General features: G+C 32.5%; 1 protein-coding gene across 1 annotated transcript in view; it reads left to right on the top strand.

The window, feature by feature from the left end:
• Window positions 1-14,740, top strand: part of PPA2 (inorganic pyrophosphatase 2) — a 76,729-nt gene that overhangs the window by 41,882 nt on the left and 20,107 nt on the right. The window contains exons 8-9 of the mRNA XM_039848865.1: window positions 9,862-9,989; window positions 12,450-12,535. Coding sequence (XP_039704799.1) covers window positions 9,862-9,989; window positions 12,450-12,535 — 214 coding nt within the window. The remainder of the gene's footprint in view (window positions 1-9,861; window positions 9,990-12,449; window positions 12,536-14,740) is intronic.

The following is a 14,740-nucleotide window of genomic DNA, read 5'->3' as shown; positions in this document are numbered from 1 at the left end:
TTACCTTTTCATTTAAAGGAAGCACTTTATAGCTACTCTTTGGTATATCCAAATTGCCAACATCACTACTCTTGCACTTTGGGAACGTTGTTAAGTAAAATAAACGTGACTTGAACACACGTGCTTTGATACAAATCAGTCTGATAACCAAAATGACTAACAGGTGGGAGGCATCTATAGCAAGGAAACGCTGGACAAAGAGGTGATTCATTGGACAGAGCAGAGTGGCAGGAGAATTTATCATGCTACTCAGAATGGTGAGCAATTTAAACTTACAAATTATTTTTTTCTGGAATTTTTCATTTAAATTTTTTGGACCATGGTTGACTGCAGATAACTGAAACCATAGAAGGGGAGAGACCATGGATAACAGGACCTGTATTGTCTTTCAAGGAAGGAAACATGGAAACCAAGTCTCTATGGCTTAAATTTTCATTTGCTAAATGAACACTTTTAGGGTTTCCGCAATTATTATTTTAAAAATAGGCAAATTAATAATGGTGTTTGATTTCCTTATTTTCTGTAATACAATTTAATACAGTCATTTAGGGGAAAAAATTGGGAATAGCATAGTAATCTTAAGGGAAAATATTCATGTTAACCCTTGTAACCAGAAAGAATGGAATGCAGTTTGCTTTCATGTGCGTGTTCTCTTTTGCACAGAAATGGGCTAGCATGTCATCGTTGTCATAGCAAAACTCTAACATTTCTGAAAGAATTACTGTGTGCTAAGGAACTATGCTGAATGGTTCCTTTGGAATAGCAGTTTAGTGTTTATATAAACTCAAGCAAGATATGCTAGTGTTCTCCTTCTTTTTTTCTTTCAGATTAGGAAACTGAGGCTCTGGTGTGGGAGGTGGTTAGTAACTTGTCTAAAGCCTCACGGAGAGCCACCAGAATCCAGTTGGGCTCCAGAGCCCGTGCCCTTCAGCACTGCATTGCACTGCCCACCTGAAAAGTACCGGAGTGGTCAGATGTATTTGTGGCCTGGTACAGTGTTCCTTTCTGGGAGCGCTGACCATTTGCTCTTAATTTAGGCATCAGTGGGATAATTGCGATTAGAGATCCCAATGAAAAGATGGCTCTTTTGATCTTCATTCCTTTGATTTCATTGTTATACCTTAATAGGTGTGGGTGTATAGGGATGGGGTATGGGAGGAGGCAGTTGAGGAACAGGGACAAATCGAATAAAATGTACTATAATTCAGAATAGAATTAAATTTCTGGGGATCTTTAGTCTCTGTTTTGAACCCTGACCTCTTTTTGTGTCTTTTAGGTTTCAGTCATATTTCTATGATCTGGTGAAAAGTAAGGGAGACCTAAATTGTAAAGTCCGTTCTTGTGTTCTTTAGTTATCTGACCTTGGAAAAGTCATAACCTCTCTAAACTTCAGTTTCTTCTCTAAAGTTGATCCTCTGATCAGTAAATGTTCCCTAGGGTTCTTCCCATCTCTAAATTTTGGTGGTTCTAGGAGATATTTTTAATTCATTATTTTTTGCCTGTCTTCTTCTCAAGTAGAAAGATCTAAATTATCTACAAAGTTAGTGAAGTTTAAAGAAACACAAAGGATCATGAGATAGACTTCTTGAGGACATTGGCTCATTTTTGAGTACTTTAGCGTAGCTATGAAGTGATGGAGCTGGAACTTCAGTGAAAGTCTGTCTGACCCAAAGCCTGAGCTTTTAGCCCCTTCATTATAGGCTTCATATTAAAATTAGAGTAGAAAAATATTTGAATTTCTATTATGAGCAAGACAACCAGATGGTTTTTATTTTATTGGTCATGTAATATTTTTTCACAAAATGATAATGAACATATAAATTTCTGGAAAAATTTTACCAAGTCTCTTCTGAGAGGCTTTTCTGATAAAATACACATGCCTCTATATAGAATTCATTTGGTATTACTTATTTAGAAGTGTGTTAATTTCTATTTTTCATGTGTTGATAGTAGAATTTGTGGGAAAGGAAAATGGAGAAGGAAAGACAGCTGAAATGAAGGATACTGTTCAGTAGTCTATGTACTCTTAAACATAGATTTGCAGAACAGGGTTGAAAACATAAAAATCTTTTAGAGATCCTGAGTAAGCACAAACTATTAAAACAATTCTCTGAGCTGGAACCTCTACGTGTGATGCAGAAAATACACTGAGTGCTCTGGAAAGGAACTGTTGTTTCTTCCGCATGTTTATAAAATGTCATTAAAAGCATATGTTCTTGCTTCCCCAGATTTTGTTAGAGGCCAATGTATACATGATTAGTTCTCTGAGAGCAGCATCTGTGCTAGTGGAATGAGAGTTTTGTGCATTTGCGTCACTTCCTTTGGTAACAGCTATTGAATTGAAAACTCCTTTTTATTTTTTTACCCTCTTCTGACAAAATTTCAAGCATGAAACCATTGCCTAGTGTCTTGGGGTTTTTGTTTGTTTGTTTTAAATAATACACGCAAAGAGATATGGCACTACATTTATGTTACTAGTTTTTATCTAAAAATAAAAATGATAAGTCCAGCTGATTGTATGCTCTCCTCATTTCATTATATGGTTTGGTGGAAATAATCCAGATAAAAATGGCATTTTAGTTTTTTTCTTTAGATCTTCCTCATGGAAGTACAGGTGGTTCTCAAGTTGAGCATGTGAGTGGGAGGTTAGAAATGGGAATGTTATGGTTTGATAAAACTCAGTGGGCGATTCTGATAAGTTCCTCCAAATTGAGAACCATTCCATTAATCTTTTTTTACTAGTTGGATATTCTAATCTTGGATGTAGAATATTTGATAACAATTTTGATATGCATTTAGTTGGGAGATGTAGTTTCTATTTCCTGACAGATTTCCATGTGTTAATGCATTGTGACCATATTTTCCTGAAAGTCCTTGAACATATTCATAATAACTACTTTAAAATCCTTGTTTGCATGGGTCACCTCAGGATTGATTTCTCTTGACTCTTTTTCCTCTTGATTAGGAGTCTCAGAAATATTCCAATATGTACAATAAATCCAATATGTACAATGGTCATCTGTGACAGGAATTTGTTCCATATTGAGTATGCAGTGTGCTTACCTTTTTGAGTATTTTGGTTTTCTTTTTTTTTATAAGTTATCTATCTTGTTACGGGATAACTTGAGAAATGTGTTGAAACATGAATTCATTGCCTCATCTTTATCAGAAGTTTCTGTTTTCTGTAAAGCAAAATGCTTTAGATAGTTTAGCATTCTTTTTAATTGCTATTAATTTGGTTAATATACTTGAACTGAGTGAAAGACTTATTTCAGAAATAAAAGTAGTTTTATTTATATATTCCCTCTGTTCCAAATGTTTTAAAAAATGGTTATTTAATTTAAGCATGCTAGAAATGAAAACTTTGTAGGAACTAAATTGTAATAATATTAAAAGTAAAGGCAAATATGTCTTTCTTTAAATAAGAAATTAATTTAAAATTCACTTGAGGCTTATCTTTACCATAAAGAAAAAAAGTTTATAGAAAAAGGTTATGAATTTGTATGTGTGTCTGTGTATGTCCAGATGCCTGTTACATTAAGTGCTTATTTACAGTGTTCATATCTATTTCTAGCTACATTGATTTTTCAGTAGAGTTATGCACATTAAAAATACAGTAACTGTCAACATTAATGAAAATATTTTAATAATTTTCTAAGTCATTAATTCATATTTATTGATTTATTTTTTTAGCGATAAAGCATAAAGATATAAAGATAAAGGCTATAGGTTTGCCTCTGGGTATAACTTTGGCAGCATCACATGGACAAGGTTTTAGGGGATTGAAGGGCTGATAACTAATGTTTGTTAAAATTTACCTTTAATTTTTTTAGGTGATTTTCATATATTACTTAATTTTCACAACAACCATGATTTCTTTTTCTTCATTTTATATTTGAAGAAACAGACCATGTATTGTATTTTCCCAGGCTGACACAATACATGAGTGCTGGAACTGGAATTTGAACTTAGTGCTATCTAATTCCAAACAGGATGTTTTTTATTAAGTGAGAGTGTGTTTTCCTTTTTTGGTTTGTTTTTAAATTTTTTAATTCTATATCTAGTTTAAGGGACTGGATATAGTTCTTTTTTGGTGGGTTGGAGAGTCATTTAAAATTTTTTATTGTTAATCTTGAGATTTACTGTATTGTACTTACTGAATATGTTGTCATGCTTTTCTCATGCTTCAAATTAATGTTTTCTTAGTTTTAGTACATAATCATTTTTAAAATTCATTGTTTTAATATGTCTCTATATTAAAAAGATCTCATACTTTAGATCTCTCTCATATTGTTCATAGGTCGCATATATAAAATTAATCTTGTCAACTTGAATTTTACCTCATTTACATTATTACTATTGGCCTATTTGGCAAAAAAATAGAATATTGTCTTAAAGTATGTTTGATTTCGAAATCCGGATAAAATTGAGGTCTTGGCAGACACACATGACTAGAAACTACCCCTAGTGTGAGAGAGTGTATTTTTTTATATAAAAAGAATAGGAAGAAAATTCACAAACAATTTGTATTTCCCTTAGTACATCACAATCTGTGACATTCTCTTAGGTTTTAGAAACAACTGAGTTGGTTTATACTTAAAAGAAACTTGATTACATAAAAGGCGTACACTATCCCTGATGAAGAAAAAGGGTGTTATAAAGAATAGAAAGTGTTATGATCCTCTCATATCTACAGAGATAGAATCATAGGCTTTGATTAAGATTGATTAATTTCTTTGCTTTTATAAATTCCTTATTCAAAATTAGTTAATAAAAATAATAAACGGAGAGCTCTGGACTTGGGAAAACCAAATTGACCTTTAAAATTTGTTACTATATTCCATTATTATCTTCTGTTTTGCCCTTTTAGCTAATTTAATAAATTTATAAAATTTCCAATGGATTTCTTTAGAACTTTGATTATTTATAAATCTGTCTTTAATTTTAATATAAATATTCTCTTGAGACTGTAATCTTTGTTGATCAAACTTTCAAAGTTGAAAATAGCTCTATAATAAAGTAAATCATGACTGTACACTGTCAGAAATTGATAACTTTTATGAAGCCTTTTAAAAAAAACTCAGGTGATAACATATTTAGGTGACTGCTTTTATTTAATGTTACAGACTAGTCTTTTTTTAGCTCTTTGATACTTTAAGTTTTATTTAAGCTTCATCTTTACTAGTTTTTGTTGTTTTTACTCTTTTCTTTTATTGATAATTCCTCTTAGTTCTACTTTCTACAGATACCCCAAATTGACCATTTGTCACCACCTCATACAACTGCTTTTATCTAAGCCTTCATCGATGTCACCTGTGTGGATCCTCTCGGTAGCCTCTTATTGAATTTTCTGCTTCCACTTCTTTCTCTACACAACAGATAGAGAAATCTTCCTAAAACATGTGCTCCTCTGCCCAGAACCCTCTAATGCAGGGGTCCCCAATCCTTGGGCCATGAACCGGTGCTTGTCCATGGCCTGTTAGGAACTGGGCCACACAGCAGGAGGTGAGCAGCAGGCGAGCAAGTGAAGCTTCATCTGTTTGCAGCTACTCTCCAGTGCTAGCATCACCACCTCAGCTCCATCTCAGATCATCAGGCATTAGATTCTCATAGGAGCACCGGTCCCTGGTACCAAAAAGGTTAGGAACCGCTGCTCTAATGGTTTCCCATCTCAAAGTAAAAGGCAAAGTCTTGGTATGGCCCTAAGTGTCATATGTGACTGGCCTATGACTGCTTCTCTAATCTCATCTTCTAACATGCTCTTCCTTCACTCTGCTCTAAACACAGGGCTTTCTTACTGTATTCTTCATATTTTAGAATATTAGTACTAACCAACTTCCTCCCAAGATGGCTCTTTTAGATATTTGAATGAGTTGTTCTCATATCTCATCCAAGAATTTACTAAAATACAATTTATCAGAGACTGCCCCTGAACTCTCATATTTAAATTCCTCTTCCCACCTCACTTGCAGATCAGTCTACATGCATAATTGTAGATTTTTTGTCTTTTTCTCATCTTTAAAGTTTTCTTATCTATGCCTCATTTAACAGCAGATATTTTTAGCAACCTATTTTATTGAATTCCTTCAAAACATTCAAATTAATTTTATAGAAACAAAATCTCTTTTATACTGATAAAACCACTACCTTATATAATGTTTTATTAAATCTCATAATTATAACAAAAGATGCAATTGGCATAAATGCTTTGGAAATAAATACTTGATGCTTGCAAAAGCTGAAATTTAACTGGTTTCCAGTTAAGTGTGGATTTTATTTTAGAGTAGTGTACCAGATTCAGCATACAGACTATTCTAGATATCAATTAGAATATTTTAAAGGAAGTCTATTAACTGTCTAGGGAATTGATCAAGTAGATCTCAATGAAAAGTTTGATTTGTAATTTAAAACAAATAAATTTATATAAAAGAGCTCTTCTAGATTATTCTTTTATTGTTGGACTAGTTCATTTTGAAAATAAGCTATATAACTATCCATATTAGAAATTTTACTGTAAGTTAATTTCCAAGAGTGGGAATGACCACTGCAGAATTGCTGCCTAACATATATTGTAAAAAATATATCTAATGAGAAAATTCCGGGAATGGATAATAGTGATCTTTGCACAACATGTAGACATACTGAATTCCACTGAATTATATACTTAAAAATGGTAAATTTTGTTATTTATATTTTACCACAATAAAAGAAAATGAAAATAAAATGTATCTACACTTGTATTCTTTTAGTGTAAATAAAACCTGTGACAATATTACAGTGCAGTATAGAAGAAAAAGCGGAATTGGGGGTATTAGAAGACTCGTATTTATATAACACAGTAGTACCCCCTTATCCATGGTTTCACTTGCACATTTTCAGTTACCTGAGGTCTACCACAGTCCAAAAATATTAAATAGAAAATTCTGGAATTTAGCAATGTATAAGTTTTAAACTGTGTGCTGTTCAGCATAATGAAATCTGCACCATCACACACCATCCTGCCCAGGACGTGAATCACCCATTTGTCCAGTGTCTCCATGCTGTATGTATATGTGCTACCCACTCTCAGTTACCAGATTGGTTATCAGATGTTTTGAGAGAGAGAGAGAGACCATGCTCACATAACTTTTATTACAGTATATTGTTATAATTGTTCTATTTTATAATTAGTTGTTGTTTTTAATATGTTACTGTGCCTAATTTATAAATTAAATTTTATCATAGGTGTGTCTGTATAGGTAAAACAAAAACATGGTAGATAGAGGATTTGGTACTACCAGTGCTTTTAGGCATGCACTGGGGTCTTGAGAGGTATCCTACAATGATGGGGTGTGAGAGGACTCCTGTACTAGCTCTACCATGATTGAGTTGGATCAATTTTGGCAAATCTTTTACATTTTCTTAGCTGTAGTTGTCTTATGTTTCATATGAATGTGCTGATTCTTCTCAACTCTCAAGAGTTTTATGAGGAACAAGCAAGTTTATTTATATAAAAGTCTTTTATAAACTCTAAAGCAGTTTATAAATTTTAGGTAGAATTTTGCATATTTTCAGAACTAATTATTGATATTGCTTATAAGATTTTGGCTTGAGGCATTTGCTTTTAAGATTTTAAAGATGTTTAAATTGCTTATTTAATTTTTTTTTGTTTTTCTTTGTGAAAATGCAGCTTTTTTTTTTTCAGGATATAATTAATGAATTAAGAATGAAAACGTTTAGCTTGTATTTGGAGAGTTCCACTTCTTACTGGCATTATTAAGTTTTCTGGTTTTTATTATTAATGTCTTAGCTTAACAGGTCCTCTTTGTAACATCTGCCGAGAGAGCCTCCTAAGCTGAGATAGATAACTTTGCTTTTCCTTTCTTATTTGAAGTCAGTGAATTAAAAAGTTATCCAAAAAAAAGTTTATACATAGGACAGAGAATGGCAGATTGGGTAAGGTACAATGATGAGGTCATAAATCAGATTTAAGTTATAGAAACTTATTTATTTAAAGTGCCTTTGTGGTTGCTTACCTTAAGTGAACTAATTTTTTTTTTCCCTCTGAATCAGAAAACAGTGAGTTGGAGGAACTTAGTATTAGTTAATTTACAGATTTTTTTTTTTAATTTTAGCAAAAATAGAGATAGGATGTAAGAAAATGAGCAATAGAAAGCTCACCTTGTAAAGAAGCTCTTTTAATAAGATAAGCAGAAAAAATAATCAGAATTCGAAGAGAAAACAACATGTATTAGGTGAAATATTTATTAAGTGTCCTATTTGGGGCTTTACAAAGACTTAAGAACTATAATACCGTGTGCAATACTAAAAAGAATTCATTATGTTAAACATCTTCCATCATTTTATTCAATAAATATGTATTGACTATGATTAATAGAGCAAGTAGCCTGTGTTCGGTTTCAAGTGATTGTTTTTCCCCTTAGTTGTAACGTTTCTGCTCTTTGCTCCAGAATTACTTTAGTTAGATCTGTGTCCATTGACATATTAATTTGAGTGCCGTTAGGTTGCATATTCACTCAATCTTGTGTCTGCCGTGGTCTCTGTCATTCCTATGGTCTCTGCCTTATCTCCCTCCCGCCTCCCCAGTTTCACTTATGTGAAACATCTGGCCTCTGGAGGCATATGTAACTCTTTCTAAACCTTTACTTAACAGGCAAAAGGCAGGCATAAAAAGCAAAAGGATAATTCCTGTCTGTTTAACCCATGCCTGCAAAATGCTTACCTTATCCTGTTGTGAGGTAGTCCCACAAGGCTTGGATGAGCAAGTCTGAAACTGTTATGATCTTTAAATCGTCTTATGCATGGTGTCTTCTGTTTTTAGTTATAACTTTCTAATTCTTTAAGTGCTACCAAGTCTGTCATTTGCCGTAATATATGATGCATAAAGGATTATATGCTAAATTAAGCCTTAAGCCACAGTGTGGTGGAGAGTAAAGACTTCTAGTTTTGTCTAGTTATTTCTTATACTTTTTGAATAGATACCTATTGGAAAGGATACATTCTTTGGGGACCTTTTAGGGGAGTGGTCTATTAATACAGTAATAGTTTCAATTATATTTAAATGAATGTCCTCAAAATGTATTGGTTAAGCTGTTTACATGGTAATAGAACTTTAAAAAATAAGTCCTGTGTATGATTATATATTTTGAAATTAAAATCTCTGAACCACCCAGGTATTACCCTTTTTAAAATTGCCTTGTCCTCTTTCTCTTTCTTGCTCTGCCTTGTTTTCCTTCATAGGACACTTTGCACTTAACATCTTATGTATGTTTCTTTATTCGTTGTCTGTCTTTTTCAGCTGTGTACACCATGAGAGCAGAGACTCATTTTGCTCACTGTTCTGTTTCACTCTTTAGAACAGTGTCTGACACATAATGAAAGAGAGACTGACTAAATATTTGGTATATATGTGCATGAAACCCTTCTCATCCAACCTTAGCATGTTCTCTTCTAGGTACTGCCCTCTCCATTCTATGATCAGTGTTCCTTTAGCTTAATATTTCTAAAGCACTGATCCTGATGTAACTTCCCATCCTCTAAGTACTCCATTGCACATACCTCTGAGCTCCTTTAGGAAAAAGAACTTTGTTGTCCTTCGTTGTGTTGTCTTCATCTGCTTATCTGCTGTAGCTAACAATGTCTGAAGGTACTCAAGAATTGTTTGTAGAGTGAAGGACTGATATTTTACATATGCAAAGCCAGAAGTCCAGAGGCGATAGGGCACATGTTGATGATTATGCTGCTAGTTAGCAGCCTAGGACCAGACCCCATGTTTTCTGGCTCCCTCAGTCCAGTGCTGTACTACTCATAGGAATGAATTTTGATTTTTAACAGAAAGTCTTTTTGTTTCTTCACTTACAGATATTGATGATGTTATGAAGTACAAACCAGGTTATTTGGAAGCTACACTTAATTGGTTTAGATTATATAAGGTGCCAGAAGGAAAACCAGAAAACCAGTTTGCTTTTGATGGAGAATTCAAAAACAAGGTGAAGATGATAATCTTATTTTAAAATGTCCTTCATGATATTTGTACTTTTTCACTTTGGGGGTTTCTTAAATGAGTATTTGTATATAGCATGATGACAAAGTGCTTTGTAGTGATATTTAAGGGCACTATTTTATCACTTTTATTTAAAAAAGTTTTCAGGAGATCTCAGTGAATCCATAAGGCCATAAATATAAATATATAAATATTTATATAAATAAATAAATATAAATAAATATATCTATAAATAAATAAATATCCATAAATCAATCTATCTATCTATCGATAGCTCCTTCATCTCAGAATATGAAGAATTTCCACAATAAGTCTTATTCTTCAAATTATGTAGGAAGAAAAACCTGTTTACTATTCTGAAGAGGAGACAGTGACCATTAGTGTAAATCCATAGGGGCTTATCTCCTACGTGTTCATTCTGCCATGACTGAATTAAGCTGCTGACTTAAGAAAGCACTTGAATTTTCTTACTGTCATAGGATTTTTCTATTAGAATACCATAAAGTTATCATATAGTGCCTCTAATATGACACAAATGGAGAAAATAAAGAGTTAAAATCTAAAACATGGAATAATTTAAAGAGTTGTTACCACTCTATAAATTACACATTATAAACCGACATTTAAGTGGATACTAACAAGCAAAGTATATTTCGTAAGTAAGCTAGCCATGTTAATGAAAACTTAAGATTTGTAATAAGTATTTTGCTGGACCGAGTATTTTTTAAACACCCTTAAGATCTTGTGGGCTTTGTCCAGGATTATTAAATATTAATATAAAACTATTTTAGATTGGGTTTTTTTAAAAAAATAAAATATTGTAAATGTATAAATTTAAAAAAATTTTTTTCCTCAGAGAAGTATGTTGTATTTTATGTTTGAAATAATACAAATTTCAAACTTATATAGGACTTTTGTGACCCCCTTATTGCCTCAGGGTAAGGCTGCCAAGTTATGAATTTATAAAAAAGGCGTTTTGTTTTATTTGTTTATTTCACTTTGACAAGCAAGAATTATTTTCTGAATAAACACCAGGTTGTTTATATAATCTCATTTCTGAAAATAATTATTTTATTAATTGCTTTTTACCGTGCTGTTTAAAATATAATGCCTAACTCAAGAAAATTAAATTGTGCCTTTTTAACATGATTGAAGAGATGGCTTCCATGCCATCTATATTTTTCCTGCCTACTTCTCTAAGCAAGTACTGGAATTAATTCTAAATAATTGCAATTATCTAAATAATTTAATTTGAAATCTTTCCTCGTATTATGCAGATAATAAATTTGACTTCTTATCTCATATCTTGAGATTTTCCAATACCACCTTACTGAGAATTAAGCCGTTCTTCTTCATCTGAGGCAATAGCAGACATGAGCCAACTTTTCAGAAGTAAATTCTCCATTATTATTACATCTCAGTTCCCTCGATTTTTTTTTTAAGAGTTTGAGCAAAAATTGATTTGAAGAAAGGGGCATTGCCAAACCAGAAGTGGTTTAAGAGTGCACCCCCATATTCTTTATTTTCTTCATTTCTTATCACAATGTGTTTAGTTGTCATTGAAGGAGAAAAGAGCTAGTATGAATTAGCTAATACATAAGGACTCTTCTTAAGGAAAAATAACAACATTTTGGGGAAACAATATAAAGAATTATTTGCTTTGGAATAATAAAGCAAGTTTTCCTTAGGTGGTTTCTAGATATATAATCTAGCAAAAGGTGTATCTCTTGTTGATTTTGCATTTTTAGATACCATATGAATTTATACTGAGAAAAATTTTGAAAATGTTAAGGCAGTTTACTACCTTTAGACAGTGGTTAATCTAAAATAATTATGCAATTAGACTTCTTACAATTTTGATGACAATGAAATTAACAGATGAGAGCTTGCTTACAAGCTAGGTACTAAGCTAAACACTTTACACACAAAATCTTATTTATTCTTTCAACAGCTCTGTGATTTAAATCGGGGAATGGCAAACATTTTTCTGTAAAGGACTAGATAGTAAATACTTTAGACTTCATGGGGCGTATGGTCTCTGTCACCACTACTCAGCTCTGCCATTGTAGCACTAAAGCAGTCACATAGGCCAGGCACAAATGAATGGACGTGACTGTGTCATTAAAATTTTTTTATTTACAAAGCCAGGAGGCAGGCCAGATCTGACCCATAGGTCCTAGTTTGCCAATCCCTGATTTAGATTGTCCCCATTGCATTCCATTTTTATAGATGAAGAAATTAAGATTTAGTGAGATTAAGTAATTTGCCTGAAGTCAAACAGCTGGTAAATAAGGATACTAAGACTTTATACTCAGGTTTGCCTGACTCCAAAGCTCATGTTCTTAGCAATTAATTATCATAGTGAGTATAATGTTAGTATACTGTATTAGTATACCATATTAGTATAATGATGTGATTGCTATGTTTTTTTTTGGTTTGGAACTAGGCTTTTGCTCTTGAAGTTATTAAATCTGCTCATGAATGTTGGAAAGCATTGCTTATGAAGAAGCGTGATGGAGGGGCTATAAATTGGTAAGAATTTGCCTTTTCTGTGTAGCTATTTTATTATTAATTGGTACTAAAGAGCCATATAATACTACTCAGATCTAATTTTTTTTTTTTTTAAAGAGAATTGCAGTTTTGTTTTGTTTTTTTCCACTTAAAAAATACTTTATGGAGCATCTGTTTGGAAGACATCACTGCATGCTGGACACTGTAAAGCTAAGTAAATGACATGGTTCTATTTCTCAAGGAATTTATAGTTTAGTGGGGGTATTTATAATAATAATGTTATTATAATGTGGTATGTGCAAAGATGGAGTAAAAAACAGTAGCAATTTTTCAACATACAAAACATGGTTATTTTATTTATCTTATAACTACCATGTCATTTCTTGATAAGAACAGTGAAAGTTTTCTTTTCCAAGATCTGGATCACTAGCTGCTTGATACAGGGGAATCAAACAATATTAACATGTAACTCAATCACTTTATTTTATTTTAAAACATTTAAATGTGCGTTTATTCACCAATCTTTAGATATAAGGCTGAGACCTTTTCTACATAGATTCCATATAAATTATATATTGGATATATTCTAACATAAAGTAAAAAATAAAGATCAGATCTCATAATCCATAATTTTACAATTAATAACCCTTACACATTTTTAGGGTTCTTTTTTCTAACCTTTTATAGTTGCCTTACTCATATCAGATTTGACACTAAGTTTTTACAGTGATTCATCTTTATCGTGGCTTTTTAGAACCTCAGCAGTGTTAACAACCTCAGTAGTTTTAGGGCCTACTAAGTGTTCATAGAAACAATTCTCTTTCCACACTCCCTTCATCTCCGAGCATAATTACTGCTGAAATTACAGTAACAAAGACGATTGACATAAACAGGTTTGGGAGCAAAAGCAACTGACTCTTGGTAAGCTTACTGTAGAAAGCAAAAGTACAAGGTCATTCTGGAGAGTCGCTACCACCTAATTTTATTGCTCCTGTCTCAGAATCCGGAGAAACTGGGAAGCCGTCCACTCTTCAAGAAGTACTGATTGAGGGTCTACTGCCAGGATATCTGCTGTGAATACAATGAATAGAGTCCCTGCTCTTTTGGAGCATAAAGTCTAGAATCAAGAGAGACTTTAAAGAAATCATTAGAGTAAAGTAGTCAGATAGAATAAAGAAATAGTCTCAAGGAATATTTTATCCAAGTCATCAAGAGGCTCATCTTGCCTGTGACACAAATGCTTGGGCATTTTAGCTTCAGATTCTATTTCTTGTGCAAGCTAAAGTAACACTTCAGCTCTTTGATATCTTCCTGGGTTTTGTTTTTGTTTTTGTTTTTTTACCTCTTATGCAGACTACTCTTTTTTCAAGCATAATTTTAAAATTTAGGTGATTGTTTATGATTTAAATAGTGTAATTTAAAACATTATAATTGGAAGTCTTCTAGTCCTGTCTTAGTAACTGATAAACTCAATTAGTCTTCATGGTCAGATAGTCTAAGTCAGATATTAATGTGATGAGCTCTGAAAGAAGAGATCTCTAATTTTGTGAAGAGCTATTTCTTTATCGTTTGTTTGCTTTCTTATCTCCTTCCTAATTATTCTTCCTGAAAACTTCTGCAGTTCTTGATGAGAGTTGTGTACTTCTCAGGTTTCCTCAGCTACACAACTGGAGACCATCTCTTTGGTTAGTTTTTCTACAACTTAATATCATTCCTTCTGTGCCGATTCTAATTATCTTTGAGGGTAACTTTATTTCTAAGTTCTGGCATCATTTTGCTATAGTCTCCTTGGTGATGATAAAGATTACATTAATAAGAGTTGATACTGAACTTTATACTGTCTTCTAGGTTTTAAGTGTTTTATATGTATCATCTAATTAATACTCACAAGACCTCTGTTAGATATGTATCATTATTTCTTCATTTTACACATGAGGACATTGAGACTGTATTGAGAGTAAGTGACCTAAGGTCACACTCCGTGATGGAGCCAAGATGTAAGCCAGATTCTAAACCTACTCTCTTAACAGCTATATTCTACCTCTACCATTTTAAAGAATACAACAAAATTAAAATTTTTTAGCTTAAAAATTATCAGGATATAAATTGTTGGATGTAAATGGAACGTCAGAATCTTTAGAATTTAAACTCATTTTTTCTTAAATTTTTTTATTACTACTTGATTTGTAAAATATATTTGCAGTTATTAAATTTTTATTTCCTTTG

Source organism: Pteropus medius, unplaced genomic scaffold, assembly GCF_902729225.1.
Source record: "Pteropus medius unplaced genomic scaffold, Ma_sr-lr_union100, whole genome shotgun sequence".
Lineage (NCBI taxonomy): Eukaryota > Metazoa > Chordata > Mammalia > Chiroptera > Pteropodidae > Pteropus > Pteropus medius.
The sequence above is the reverse complement of the archived record's forward strand: the minus strand, read 5'-3'. Positions and strand labels throughout refer to the sequence as shown.